The sequence below is a fragment of the Pezoporus occidentalis genome, unplaced genomic scaffold (assembly GCF_034315485.1).
Source record: "Pezoporus occidentalis ecotype Australia unplaced genomic scaffold, CSIRO_AGI_Poc_V1 ctg55, whole genome shotgun sequence".
NCBI lineage: Eukaryota > Metazoa > Chordata > Aves > Psittaciformes > Psittacidae > Pezoporus > Pezoporus occidentalis.
This window is the reverse complement of record NW_026915888.1, coordinates 4,028,585-4,043,343: the sequence shown is the minus strand read 5'-3', so window position 1 is coordinate 4,043,343 and position 14,759 is coordinate 4,028,585. Positions and strand designations below refer to the sequence as shown.

General features: G+C 51.5%; 2 protein-coding genes across 4 annotated transcripts; one reads left to right on the top strand and one right to left on the bottom strand.

Moving 5' to 3' along the window:
- The first annotated feature begins 1,962 nt into the window (after positions 1-1,962).
- On the top strand, positions 1,963-5,971 carry GNPDA1 (glucosamine-6-phosphate deaminase 1). 2 transcript variants are annotated; one of them, XM_062638169.1, is made up of 7 exons: positions 1,963-2,020; positions 2,092-2,223; positions 2,291-2,392; positions 3,770-3,952; positions 4,592-4,776; positions 5,310-5,484; positions 5,772-5,971. In XM_062638169.1, exons 2-7 carry the CDS (start codon positions 2,100-2,102, stop codon positions 5,867-5,869), a joined length of 867 nt encoding a protein of 288 aa, XP_062494153.1. In that variant the 5' UTR covers positions 1,963-2,020; positions 2,092-2,099; the 3' UTR covers positions 5,870-5,971. The 2 variants fall into 2 exon arrangements, with proteins under 2 accessions (XP_062494153.1, XP_062494152.1); XM_062638168.1 differs by lacking the exon at positions 1,963-2,020 and having other exon boundaries at positions 2,036-2,223.
- A 2,483-nt stretch (positions 5,972-8,454) lies between these two features.
- Positions 8,455-14,041, bottom strand: RNF14 (ring finger protein 14). 2 transcript variants are annotated; one of them, XM_062638167.1, is made up of 8 exons: positions 13,784-14,041; positions 13,144-13,301; positions 11,900-12,424; positions 11,249-11,477; positions 10,394-10,566; positions 9,765-9,895; positions 9,424-9,519; positions 8,455-9,342 (listed from the first exon to the last, which is right to left on the bottom strand). In XM_062638167.1, the coding sequence occupies exons 1-7, from the start codon at positions 13,935-13,937 to the stop codon at positions 9,459-9,461; spliced, it is 1,431 nt and encodes a 476-aa protein (XP_062494151.1). In that variant the 5' UTR covers positions 13,938-14,041; the 3' UTR covers positions 8,455-9,342; positions 9,424-9,458. The 2 variants fall into 2 exon arrangements, with proteins under 2 accessions (XP_062494151.1, XP_062494150.1); XM_062638166.1 differs by having other exon boundaries at positions 8,455-9,519; positions 13,784-14,040.
- Between the last annotated feature and the right edge of the window lie 718 nt (positions 14,042-14,759).

The following is a 14,759-nucleotide window of genomic DNA, read 5'->3' as shown; positions in this document are numbered from 1 at the left end:
GTAACTGAGTCTGTGGTGGGAACTGTGGTTCTTCACCACAACTCCCCTCTCGGCGTCAGGTCAGAGGCCACGCTCACCACATTCCCTGCAAGCCGTTGGTGAATGAACAGCGTGGGAAGCATTCAGACCCCAGGCAGGTCCCAGTGGAGGTACAGTCCTGTTCATCTGTGAACCCACAAGCACTGCAATTCCTGCCAGTGTCCATGGCACCAATCCCACCAACATGACCCCCATGGGAACAGTGGAAATGCTGTTTCACCCAGAACCAGAGCCCAGGCTGCCCTGCGCTGCAGCAGGGACGAGGATGCTGCTGTCAGCTCTTCACCCATCACCACAGCCACTGCGAGGCTTCCCTGCCTGCTGGCTAACCAGTGCTGCTGCAAACACATGGCACTTTCAGTTCACTTAGTCTCTGTAGCCTAAAACTCTTCCCGTGACCAACCACAGCCTAGCTACAGCTCGTCACACCCTTCCTTCCTCATCCCAATGCAAACCAAGCCAGGACTTCTCAGCATCCACAATGAGACCCAGTGTGAGGAACACTCAGCCAGCCAGGCCGTTTGAATGGGCTGGATCCTAGCACAGCCATCAGTTATTATGTGTCCTCCTGATGAAAGTGAAAAGCTGTCTAAATGCAGCGAGAGCTTTGACCTCAGCACCCAGCCCAGACTGCAAGGAGAGCCAGTCACGTCTCCATCACAGTTGAAGGCAGCTGGAGCCAAAGCAGAAGCCAGGTCTTTTGGGGGTGCCACTGCTGTCAGGAGCAGCACAGGCACCCGCAGGGCATCGTCTGCTCATTGTCCCTGCAGCTGAGGACCCAAATGCCCCTAATCTGCCCTGAAATGGTCCCTACAAGGTGTATAAAGCATGAGCGCTCCTCATTCCTGCCGAGGACACAGCTCACGGCTTCCCTTTAGGGATCAGGGGTTGGTGAATGACACGCGGAGCGGCTGAAGGACCGAGTCAGGCAGATCCCTGATACCTGGAAATAAAGGGTTAACACTGTGCCTGCTTCCTTAAGCAGTCACTGCGCTTGGTGAAGCAGAACCGTAGGAGTCAAAGTTGCTAGAACGGTGAAGCAGAATTGTAAGAGTTACAGCTGCTAGGCAGAATTGTAGTAGGTAAGATTCATAGCTTAATATTTAAGACATTCTTGTTCAAACAGTATCTTTAGAAAGAAAAGGAACAGAAGACAGCCAGAGTAACAAAATTTACAAACTTGACAAGTTTCTGCTTTAAGATACATAAAACCGGCTTGTACCGAACCTGAGGTCTGGAACGGAGCAGAAACCCTATTGAGTCTGCATGAAAGCAAGAGGTGACTCATGGTGATGAAGAGGAGCTCCAGGCCTTCATCCTCATGACCCCCTAACGAGCACCACCAGGAGGCACTGCGCAGGCGCACCAATGGGATGAATGCCAGCAAACTAATTATACTACTAGACGGGAATAGGTTTTGCATATGTATTAGGCGTGAAGCATGTTCAGGTAATCATTACATGTAATATAAACGAACTGAGTGGCAAAGGAAAGGTGCGCATGCTTTTGGAGGAGCAATCCCCATGCGCCTCAGCGCTGAATAAAGCATACCTACTTTACAACTCTAACGAGGTGTGGAGTCCATCCACTATCATGCCTGCAGTGGCAGGGACCCCTCAGCACACGCGTGAAGGAACAAGGACGTTTCACAGAACCCCAGCCTGGTTTGGGTTGAAGGGACCTTCAAGCTCACCCAGCTCCAAGCCGTGCCACGGCAGGGACACCTTCCACTGGAGCAGCTTGCCCAAGCACTTCATTACTGGCTGTATTTAACCACTTCTGCTCACTCTAACCCCAAACCCCGGCCCTCCCGCGGGGTCCTGAGGCGAGCGGGCGGGCGCCGTGAGGGGCGGAGCGGGAGCGGGGGGCGGCCCTGCCGGCGGTGCTGCAGCCGCGACCCCAGCTCCGGCCGTGGCTGTGGCCGTGCCCGTGGCCGCTGCCGCGGAGGGGATCGCGGGGAGGCGGCGGCAGGTAGGTGGGTGTGCGGGTGGGGGAGCGGGGAGGCGGCGGGAAGATGGCGGCTCCCGTCAGCTCGGCTCCCGCCCCGCGCAGGCCCCGCCATGAAGCTGGTCATCCTGGAGACGTACGCGCAGGCCAGCGAGTGGGCCGCCAAGTACATCCGCAACCGCATCGTGCACTTCGCGCCCGGGCCCGGCCGCTTCTTCACGCTGGGGCTGCCCACAGGTGGGTGCCGGGGCCGGGAGCGGGGGCCCTTCCCCTGTCCCGGCGCTGAGGCGGCGGCTCCCCGCAGGCAGCACGCCGCTGGGCTGCTACAGGAAGCTGGTGGAGTACTGCCACAACGGGGACCTCTCCTTCCAGTACGTGAAGACCTTCAACATGGACGAGTACGTGGGTGAGTGACCGCAAAGCAGAAGTGCTGGTTCTCCGTGACCTGTTGTGCTCTGGGTGTGAAGGTCTGAAGGGCCTGAGGAGGGGCAGATGTGCCCCAGTGCTCGATGCCGCAGCCGGACTCTGGTGTCAGCACACGGTGCGTGCAGAGAATCCCACTGAGGAACGTTCACAACAGGAGGGATAACGTTTGTGTTGGCCATGGCAGTGAACAGGGCAATTCTGAAATCCATGTAAGAAATATGACCAGAGAGCTGGAGCCAGGCTGGAGAAGAGAAGGCTCCTGAAGGGGAAACCTTAGAGCAGCTCCAGTGCCTGAAGGGGCTGCAGGAAACCTGGAGAGGGGCTTTGGACAAGGGCCTGTAGGGACAGGGCAAGGGGAATGGCTTTAACCTGCCAGAGGGGAGACTGAGCTGAGCTCTTAGGCAGAAGCTCTTCCCTGTGAGGGTGCTGAGGCGCTGGCACAGGGTGCCCAGAGAAGCTGTGGCTGCCCCATCCCTGGCAGTGCTCAAGGCTGGGTTGGACACAGGGGCTTGGAGCAAGCTGCTCCAGTGGAAGGGGTCCCTGCCCGTGGCAGGGGTTGGAGCTGGAGGAGCTTTAAGGTCCCTTCCAACACAGACCAGGCTGGGGTTCTATGTTCCTATGAAATCCTAAAGGGTATCAGGTGTGTGGTACCACACACACTGGACACTGCTGTATTTTACATGAACTTAGGTACTGATTGACCGAAGATCCCCGCAATACTGTGCAATATTAACTACCACCTTTGCTGTGTGATTATAAAGGTCGCTTTAGGTTCAGGTGTCTGACAAGGACCAACATGTTACCTTGTGATTGCCCTCCTGTAACAACGAGCCCTCCTGTTGAGATAGCAGAGAACTGTTTCATTATGAAGAAGCTGTGCTGAAACAGCCTCTTGAGAAGAAAGAGTACAGAGAGATTAGTAATAACCCTGAAGTTCCAAAGGTGAAAGACACACGGGCTAATTATTTGCTAATGCTGCTTTTACTCTGGTCAAGATATTTTCTTGGAAAATCCTCATCAGGCAGCATTAGGGAATAGGCAGTCCAGGGAGGGTTTATAGTGCTCAAGGTGGTAACAGATGAGGCACAGTGCATGCCTGCTTTCTGGAACATCTGCTGCATGTTAAGATGAGCACATATAGGAGCTCTTATAGGAGTCTTTGAGGAGCTACAGTGATTGATTTTAATTGTGCTATTTAAGGAAACAAAACCAACTCGTGGAAGTTGAGGGAGTCACAAATGACAGCCAAAAGCAGAGCTCTGTTACCAAAGCCACTGCAAGGGCATAGAGGTGGCTTACGTTATGGGTGATATTCTCTCAGTTGGTCGTAGTCCTGTCCATGCTCTGCTGCTTCCAGGTCTCCCGAGGGATCACCCGGAAAGTTACCATTCCTTCATGTGGAATAACTTCTTCAAGCACATCGACATCTCGGCAGAAAACGTTCACATTCTGGATGGGAACGCCCCGGATCTGCAGGCGGAGTGCGACGCCTTCGAGGAGAAAATCAAGGCAGCCGGAGGAATCGAGCTCTTTGTGGGAGGTGAGGCCCAAAACACTGATAGCCTCTTAACTCCACTGGCAGGAAGCGCTGCCTTCCTCCACCAGCTAGCCCATGTACTGGCGGGACTGTGCATGTGCAGTGCAGTGGGTCTGCAGTGAAAGCCACCCCGTGCTCATTGCCCTGGGCACTCCTGTGCTGGCAGCATTGCCTTCCAGTGCACTGCTCCCCCCGTTTGAAGTATTTCAATCCAGTAAGTGAATTGTTCAGGAATGGATTAGCAGGAGAAACGGGCAGCGCTAGAATTGCACCAAATACAAAATGTACCGCTATTGCCAGTGCTAACAGGACACTGCCAGGAGCAGTCAGAGTCCTCTGAGCACAGAGGAGTTGAAGGCAAGCTTTTCCTATCAGTTTGCCTGAAGATTCTGCCATCTGCTCTGGTCCATTGCTGTCCCATTAGGGACCGTTAGGGAAGAGTCTCTGTTGGCTTCAGAGGGGCTTTTGCTGTCATTCCTACCAGAAGCTAATTTGAGCTTGAACAGAAAATGGCAAGTGTTTTTCTCAGATGTGTATCTGTTCCTGGAAGCACTGAGTGTCCCTCTAACAGGAGTGCTGTTCTCCCTGCTCCCCATGACAACCAGTACAGCCACTGACCTTCTCAAACTGTCTCTATCACAGGTATTGGCCCAGATGGTCACATTGCCTTCAACGAGCCTGGCTCAAGTTTGGTATCCAGGACACGAGTGAAGACCTTGGCTATGGACACGATACTGGCCAACGCCAGGTTCTTTGATGGTGACCTCTCCAAAGTCCCCACAATGGCTCTGACGGTCGGAGTAGGCACGGTCATGGATGCCAGAGAGGTTAGGAGGAAAGCAGTGACTCCATACAGTAGCTCTTTAACAGGGCTTCCTGGAACAGCTGAAGATGATTCCGTTTTGGAGCTGCAATGCACCCTGCTGGTGTAGGCCAGCTGATGCCTTTCCTGCTGCAGACAGCTGAATACCTGATCCTCTTGCTCCATCTTCCTTTTTTGCTCTACCAGCAGTTAGGTTTGTGTAACCCTGCAGTACAGTTGTTATCCACAGGGAGCTAGGAAGGTTTGGGAGGATGTGTTTGATTAAATATCTCACCTGGGGAAATAACTGCAAGAATCACAGGTTGGCTTAATGTTCCACCAGCAGATCATGAAATCTGGGACAGCTTTTAATGGAGTCTGTACCTCAACTTCATTGACAAAATGCAGCCAAAACTGTGATACAGTGAAGTGCTTCTGTGCAGGATGATGGAGCTCTATTAGGGACCAGCGCAGCAATCTTTGTTCAACAGGGGGGTGTGTGTGCTCTGAAACCATCTTCCAGACCCTAACTGCCATCTTCTGTGTCTTGGGGTCCAGGTTATGATTCTTATCACAGGAGCCCACAAAGCCTTTGCTTTGTACAAAGCAATTGAGGAAGGTGTCAACCACATGTGGACAGTATCTGCTTTCCAGCAGCACCCCAACACTGTGTTTGTGTGTGATGAGGACGCCACACTGGAACTCAGAGTTAAGACTGTGAAATACTTTAAAGGTGGGTGTTTGAGCAGGCCAAGCAGCTGTTGTATTTAGTTTTTAAGAGGCACAAGCCATGCTTTGCATTAGATGTTGCTGATACTCAGCTCCCAAAGGAGTACATTTCTTAACTGTAACAGCTGAGGTATGCAGCAGTAACAGAAGTGCAAAGGTAGATGCTTAACTGCATGGGAATGAGAGCAAAGGAACAGGGACTGTAGTGATGTGTGATTTCATTAGCATCCAATGAAAGAGAATGTTGCCTTATTATGTCTGTTGAAGTCATCTTTTCACTTCCTCCATCAGGTTTAATGCTGGTTCACAACAAGCTTGTGGAACCGTTATACAGCATGAAGGAGACTGGAGAAGAAAAAAGCCACTCCAAGAAGCCATACAGCGATTAATGAGACTGTTCAGAGAGGTGCTGAACCAGCTTTCCTGCTGCAAACCGGCTGTGAAAAAAGGGAATTGCTGCATAAACTTGGATGTGTTCCTAAATTAGCAAAGTGATTATGTGCTGCTTCTCTCCATTAAAAACATGCCCAACACCTGCCCTGACTAACCAAATGTGGATGGATCCAGTGCACTGCGTTCCACAAGCTTCTGCCACTGCCATGTTCTCTGAAGGTAAAGTCAGTGGAGAATGAGCTGTTTCCCCCATGGAGCAGCTCTGCTGATGTGGACTGAAGGCTGCAGAACTTAAATATGGAGAGACACAAAAGTCAGTGTTGCAGAAACCAAATGGGTCAACGCTTTGGGATGTATTCCTTGCAATTAGGTCAAGCACCTGTGCGTCCTTCCCTCCACAGATCACCCTGAGATGCTCAGACTGGATATAAGGAAGAAATCTCCCCGTGAGGACAGCCAAGCAGTGGGGCAGGTTCCCCAGAGAGGGCTGTGCAGGCTCTGTCCTAAAGAGCATTTCAAGACCTGACTGGATTAAGTGCTGACTGAACCCTGCTTTGAGCCAGACAAAGCTGAAGCAGTTAAGTTCTCTTGCTGCCCCTTCCTGTACTTTTACTTTTGCTACAAGGAAATCCCAAATAATCATAGAAGCATAGAATAATTAGGGTTGGAAAGCACCTTAAGATGATCCAGTTCCAACCCCCCTGCCATGGGCAGGGACAGCTCACACTAAACCATCTCACCCAAGGCTCTGTCCAACCTGGCCTTGAACACTGCCAGGGGTGGAGCATTCACAACCTCCCTGGGCAACCCATTCCAGTGCCTTACAACCCTCACAGTAAAGAATTTCCTCCTTATATCCAATCTAAACTTCCTCTGTTTAAGTTTTAACCTGTTACCCCTTGTCCTGTCACTAAAGTCCCTAATGAGGAGTCCCTCCCCAGCATCCCTATAGGCCCCCTTCAGATACAGGAAGGCTGCTATGAGGTCTCCATGCAGCTTCTCTTCTCCAGGCTGAACAGCCCCAACTTACTCAGCCTGTCTTCATACGGGAGGTGCTCCAGCCCCTGATCATCCAAATAAGCCTCAAGGAAGGACTGTTTCCTCTGGAATTACACAAGTCCCACACTGCTGGACAAAAGTCTGTACTGACAAGACCCCATGAATTCTGGAACTTGATCCCTGGGTTTCCTATCAAATGTTACCATGTGAAGGCCAAGACAGAGCGGGCAGCATTTACTCCCCCCATGCAGAAGTGCTGTAAGCTGTTACTCTGTGATGTAACTTTATACACTAAATGTCTTTAAGTTTTCTAACTGCTCACGTTTGTACCTGGTGCTCAGTTTCACTGTGCTTATGAAGCACAGAACAGTTCCTGTGGGTCAGCAGGACTGGGAACACAGTCTTTGAGCAGAACAAAACCTTCAAAGCATGAGATAAGAGCTGTCATTTTGCACAAGCTTTCAGTAGCACCTAGAGCCAAAGCTGTACAGAGAGAGTCTGGTAGGAACAGCCACTGCTGCTCCCTCCTTCAGGCCTCGGCCAGTGTTTGCAGGCAGGGTTCCACCACACACCTGCTGTGCTCCTGTCCTGCCATATAAAAATGGCTCTTAGGCCTTTAAAGGAGAAGGAGGTCGCAGCTCTCTGCCCAGTACCACAGTACCTGCACATAACCTAATGCTCCTTCTGTGCATGCAGAAATGGAGGTGGAGTTTACAAGAGGGGAGAAAAAACAAGGAGGAAATGGCACCACAGTACCCAAGCTGCCTGCCCCGTTCTGTGAAGATGGGTTGGGGGTTATCTGTCCTACCTTTGCAGCACTGATTGCGCTTTGAGTGAAGTCCCCTGCCTGTCCCTTCCTCAGAGGGTCTGTCCCTGAGTCCTAAGTGCTCAGAATTCACACACGGTGGTGACCACATCACCCCTCTTCCCCTCCATGCACCGTTTGTGAAAGCAGAGGTAGGCCACTGCGGCACCTTCAAATACTCCCTATAGCATTTGTGCTGTGGTGGCTCTGGTGGACATCCCCAGCCACAGCTTTCCATCCCAACATCCCCTCCAGTGTCCCAGCCCTGCCCTCAGCCCACTTCTGTCCTGGCAGAAAGGACATGCCTGGCCTGCTGTAGGTTTGAGAGCTCCAGCACCATCTCCTCCACCCAGGCAGGAGGCCAGGGTTTAAGCGCATTCCTTGTCACAAATATTCCCATCCGGAAGCAGGCAGCTTCTGGAGCTAAAAATTATGGCCAGAGTGGAAACTCCAGTGGGAATGGCAGCTCAGAGCTGGTGTCACCCTCTGCAGTAATCCCAGTGTGGCACTGTGAACAGCCACCAGGTATCCTTGGAGCTCAGGGAAAACTTGGGCTCTTTGGGTGCAAGGTCACTCAGAACATGAACAGCCAAGCCTCTCAGCAGAACACACCCCGTACAGCTTCACCCTAGAGCTTTGCACCAGCCCCACTCTGTCATTCTGCAGCCCAGTGACTCAGCCCCATGGCACACAGGAGCCAGCAGCCATCACCACCCAGGCACAGACCTGCACTGCCATAGACATGCCAGAACGTAGACAAACAGGGAGACAACTGTGTTTGCTGTCTTAAAGTGAATTTAGTGCAGGTGAAAGGTGCAGGAAATACAGTTTAAACCATACACAATGTGAATTTTCCCTACACACTGTCCCACAGGCTAAACCAAGACAAGATCCACTCTTACCAGCTCATGTTTCTAATCACTGCCAGTTCTAAGAGCGCAGACCCCCCCATCCTCTGCAGAGGGCACTAAATCAGTACTCGTTTTGGCCAGGTATCTGAGTATAAATTTATTTACTATCAATCAAAGCTGAGTGAGAGGAATTCACCTTGAGCCTCTAAAGAGCCTCCCAGTGCCCGAGATACCCCCGGCCCCTGCTCTTTGATTTGAACCCAAGAGATGCAGTTTTAATTTCAACATTTTTAGACCATTCTGCACATGGAAAAACCTCTTCAAACTGAGCAGTTCCCCGCAGCATTCTCTGCCATGCTCCCAGCACCACTCACTGAGCTGCCAGGGAAACCAGCTGGGGTTTGAAACAGTGTGAAGTGCAAGAACAGTGGAAATAAGGGATCTAGTCCAGAAGCAAACCTAGCAACTTACGAAGAGTTAGTAAAAATAAATTACTTCATCATCTGAGAAGGGCATTTCAGTATCTTCAAGAATTCATCTTACTCTCAGCTATGTATCCATGAACATGTGTTTCAATGTCTGACTGATGCTTTCCACCCTCTCACTGGCCACTCACTCAGGTCAGTGCCTCAGCACTGGCAAGATAAGGAGAAGCAACACAAGTGAATTTGCCATCAACACTGAGACCTCTGACCGGCTGCACCTGCCTTTAACAATCAATAGGATTATCAGGGCTTTCCACAGTGACCCTGACTGCAGGATGGGTGAAATGCTCTCCTTTGGTTTTGGCCACAGCCTCTGAAGGGTGAGGATCCTGCAGTGCAAGGTTGGTACCATTCTTCTACCACGCAATAGAAGGGGAAAGCAAACAAACTTGACATGAAACTGGAAGCACCTGATTCTGCTTTGCTCAGTGTTGTTGCTAGAGAGCTACTGCTCTTCATCTTCATCTTCCCAGTACTCCTCCTCAGTAAGCATGGCTTGAAACAACCTGCAAGGCAGCCAGCAACTCACATCAGGGTGTAAAAAAGGTAAAACACCCACCAAAAAATACCAATCTAAATGGGACAAAAGCTACAAAAGCCACAAGTTTCAGTATCTTCAGTATCACAAACCACTGGTGCTGCAGTGCCCCAGGTCGATCAGCATGACCTGAACAAAGCAGCTCTGCAGCACGTTAACACCAGAAGGCAGGAAGAGGCTCTGCCCTGTGAGGGTGCTGAGGTGAACACGTACCTGTTGAAGCAGGGGGAGGATGGGTCATTGAAGTGCCTGTACGGGTTCACCCTTGACAGAGAGCCCATGCAGAGCCAGCAGAAGTACTGCATGCAGCCCGTGCACGTCATCTTGTTACACCCATCGAGTTTCTGAGGGGAAGAAAACAAGAAATGGCAATAACCAAGTCTGGACCAACCCCTGACGTTTTCTCCCTGTTGCAAAGGTCTAGGAGCTACAATCACACATGGCACATTGGCTCGAATAATAATAATCATCATGCTGGAAATCAGTATTTTTCTGAAGCTATTTGTATTTCCTGGCTGTTGTGGAAACAGCAGTAGCCTGAAACACATGGAAAACAAAGGGATCCACATGGATCCACAGAAAACCTGGATCATTTTAGTCCTGGAGTCTGAACAACCCCAGCTGCTGTATTTACCCAAGTCCCTGAGCTCCAGAAACGTTACCTCCTTTTCCATACAACACAGAAAGGGAAAATTCTCTCACCATTTCCTAGCAGTTTGCCCTCCCTGCTGACCCTGGCACCTACAAACCCATCTCTGTTCCAGCCTAAGCACAGAACTGACTTCATCTGAGTTTGTGTGCAGACTTACTACGACCCCTCCACCTCTCCCCTCTGCGCTTACCTCTATGTGAGTACCACAGCAGGGACAAGCCTTTGAGTTCTTTTCCAGCCATTCTTTACTCTCTATCTCCTCAAGAGCCTTCTGAATCACCCGTTTGCCGTAGCGTTGTTCCAAAAACCTTTTAGTTGCCTCATCTGCTTCTAAATACTCATTTCGCAAAGCCATTAATTTCTCTGGGGAGTAAATCAAAACCAACCCAAATAAAACAGGAAGGAAATAAAACAGGTTTTGTCAGATATTACATAAAGGAGGCCAGCAAGTAACAGCATAAATACTCTCAAAGGAAACTAACATAACTGATTAAAAAGCAAGGAGGACATTGGAATACGTAAGATGAGAATATTAAAACCTCCCTACCCCAAAATTCAACAGTTTCACTCTGTTATACTTTACATATATACATTTACACCATTATAAAATAGGCCAGCCAATGGACTAGTCTAAAACGTAGACTAAGCTGAAAAATGGGGATGTTTTTTCTGAGCATACACTTAATGAAACTCTGTCACAGGATTTTGAGGCCAAACAGAGAAGCATCCCCCCATTCCAGTAACAACCCTAACAACGGGAAGTGGTGGACACACAGGAAAGGGCAGGAAAAGGCACATGTAGAATTGCTCTTGCCCTGCTGTGGCCTCTCAGCATTTGGCAATCAGCAGTTCAGGGACCCCCTGAGCTGTGGAGTGTCATCAAAGGAGTAATCTTTAATTGCCAGCAGCAGACCAGCTCCACATGAGCCTGATCTCTGGGGAAGCTCACGGGCTGATGAGTGTCTCTGCTTCACTGCTGACTTTCAGTCTTTTCTATGCAAACCTTAGCTGCTTCTCACTCCATTTCTGAAACATGGAGACTCACCTGCGGTGACTTTACAGGGGGAGACCCCGTGGTAGGTCATCTTACAGAGGGTGCAAAAGGCATAGTTGCACTGGGAGCACATGGCCATGGTGCAGCCCGGTTCCTGCATGACGGGGGTCTGGCAGCACGGGCGAGGGCAGTACACCACATCTGCCATCAGGTCCAAGCTCGACTGCAGGAGCAGGCGGTCGTAGCGTGCAAAGAGCTGCTCTCCAACCAGCTCCTTCACCTGAACAAAGACTACAGACAGGTCAGATGCACTGGAAATGCTGAGCCTGCTACCTGCAGCCACAGGGAGGCAATGAAAGGACCTGCACCTGGGGTGAATCTGCTTTGCATGCCCCAATAGCTCATAAAAACACTTTTAGAAACGGTGTTTTCATGATTCATTAATGAAAGGAAAAGCATGCAGCATGAAAAGCAATGGGACATTGATTCAGGCCTCTGACCGACACCAGGGTGAGCAAAGTAGGCAAAACATGTGCGGAGTGATCCCGTTGTAGCTCAGCTGCCCCAGCGCGGCTCAGAGGATGCAAAAAGCGTTTCCCTGGACCTGTTCACAGGGCTCCCCAGGAAAAGCCACACCTCATCCTCTGTAATGATGGGTAAGGGAGCAGAACGCTACCACCGCGGCTCACACACTGCTATTACCTGGCCCGGCGTGGCTACAGAGGAGCACTTGGGTTCTGGGCAGTTGAGGCAATGGACCTGCCCGTCCCTGATCTGGATTTCAAAGTAGTCCTTGAGGCACGCTTTGCAGTAGACGTGGCTGCACTCCGTGAAGTGCATGCACTCACTGCCCAGCTTCTCACAGAAGCAGATATTGCACAAGTACATCTTGCTGTTAAAGCACTTCCTCCTCTGGGCCTGATCAAAGTCCAAGATCTCCCTGATCAGACTCGACAGTGATTCCACGTCCTGCACGGCTCTCGCATCCATGACTTCTTCCTCAGCTGCAGCAGAGCCCGCTGCACCGCCACAGTCCTCAGCACCGGGAGGGACCAAAGGTGTCCTGCCCTGCCCGCTCCCCTGGGGGCACATTTTCAGCTCATACGGGGAGGAAATATTGAGGTAACTCAGTGTTTCTTCCTTCAGAAACTGCATCCAGGCAAACAAGACCACGGAGCCTCGATTCTCTTCCCAGACGTTGTCCAAATGCTTGCAAAGGGCACTGAGCTAGGAAAGGAAAAATGATTCCAGATTTCAGTAGTTGACAACCCATGACTGTCTTCTTCCCCTCCCATAGTCCTCCTTAGCCCATGCTGCCATCTCAGCCCCCACAGCTTTAAATATGTACATAAAATACAAATATCACCCTCAGAGATGCAAGCTTTCATTCCTCAGAGGAGCAACCAAATGAAAACAAGCAGGAAACAAGAGAAGAGCCAACTGGAAAAGCAATGTCATCGTTTATAGACCTGATATTTTAAGACCTTATATGTTGTTGTTTAAGGTCTTAGAGCAGCTTCCAGTGCCTAAAAGGGCTACAAGAACCCTGGAGAGGGGCTTTGGACAAGGGCCTGTAGGGTCAGGTCAAGGGGAATGGCTTTAACCTGCCCGAGGGGAGACTGAGATGAGCTCTTAGGCAGAAGCTCTTCCCTGTGAGGGTGCTGAGGCACTGGCACAGGGTGCCCAGAGAAGCTGTGGCTGCCCCATCCCTGGCAGTGCTCAAGGCCAGGTTGGACACAGGGGCTTGGAGCAAGCTGCTCCAGTGGAAGGGGTCCCTGCCCGTGGCAGGGGTTGGAGCTGGAGGAGCTTTAAGGTCCCTTCCACCCAAACCAGGCTGGGGTTCTGGGATTGTCTTTCGTTTCCCCTGCTCCGTTAACACCCCTCGGAGCTGGGTTATTTACGAACTTGTTCATGGGCACAGAAGCTCTGTTAAAACGTTGCCAAACCTGGGCCTGGGAGAGCCATTTCCCACTGAGGGTGAAGGCGGGCGGGGAGGTGGAGGGGTAGTCTGGAGGGAGCTCGAAGTTCAGCACCAGGGGCGGCAGGAAGCAGACGCTGTACTCGAATCCACCCGTCTGGAGGCTGCCTCCGGAGCTGCCTGCACCTGAGACAACACCAAGGAGTGAGAACTGATGTCCTGCAGCTGCTGATGGCAGCACCTGGGTGTGTGTGTGTGTGTGTGTGTGTGTGTGTGTGTGTCTCCACATCTGATAAATCTCTGGGCTTAGAATGAATTGATCAACACTAAATAACACCGTTTCACGGGGCTGTAGCTATCCCATGGAACCAGGGCCCACCGGAGCTGTGAGGTACCGGATCCTGCACAAACTGAGCACTTGGGAAGACAGAGCCTTAAGGGAAAGGAGTAATAAATGAACTCAGTTATTCCAAAGAAATCCTATTGCTCATCTCTGCTTTGGAAGGTCACCAAGGAGGTTGGATGTAGGAGGGTGAAATCCCTACTCCAATCCAAGCCCCAGGAATGCCATGAGCACAGCACGGGGCCAGGTATGGCTCAGGTCGGTGTCCCTGCAGGTCACCAGGGTACCCCCTCGGTCTGGGATAACATAAAAGGTCCCAACTCACCGCTCACAAACACTTTGAAGTTTTGGGGCAATTCCAGGCAAATTCTTGTTTCTCCCCCTTGGGCAGACTCCGCTCTCTTGAACTCATCTTCATCATAGATACTGGCCAGTGCCAGCAGCTCATCCTCCTGGGCTTCTCTGTCTTCGGAAGACATTTAAACCTCCTGTGGAGTTAAAACCGCTCTTCAACATCCACCGAGTTAACACACCCTAGTCAAAGGAATCATTTGGGGTCTCTGTTTCATGCTTCTGTTAGATCTACAAACGCAAGCAACAGATGCAGCAGTGTAGAACAGAATCAAGCTTTCTTACAGACAGAAGGATATTGAGGATTGTACAAAATAAACCCCTCAACACTGGGAAGTCACAAAGCAAATGGCCTCTGTCAGCGGCTGAACCAGACCTGCTGCAAAAGTGACACAGGGACAGTGAGTTCCTGCTTGAAAGGGACGGACGAGAAAGCCCGAGGATAACGAGTCAGTAGCAGCATCCCTCCTCCAGCGCTCTGAAACGAGCGAACAGCCCCATTTACGGTTAAAGGTACTGAAGGCAGCAATGTGAAGCTTCTGCTCCCCCCGACACCGCGCAGGTGCCCTCTCAGTTCTTGTTCAGGGAAATGAAGCCACGTTCAGTGGGTTACCTTGTGCTCACACGGCGCGGGGGCAAGCGGCAGGCTCCGGTCACGCACCAGGGGCAGCGGCGGCGGCGGGCGCAGCGCAGGGCCCCTGCTCATTCCTCCGGGGCACGGCAGCTCATGGGCTTTAGCTCCGGTAAGGCAGGAAAACCGCTGAGCTCCGCGGTGCGGGGCCGTGGCTCCGGTACCTGCGGGCAGAGGAACGCTCACAGGGGCTGGAGCCCGGCCCGTGCTCTCATTACTCCATTGACAGGCTGAGAGAGCGGGGCTGGGGCAGCTGGAGGAGAGAAGGCTCCTGAAGGGGAGACCTGAGAGCAGCTCCAGTGCCTGAAGGGGCTGCAGG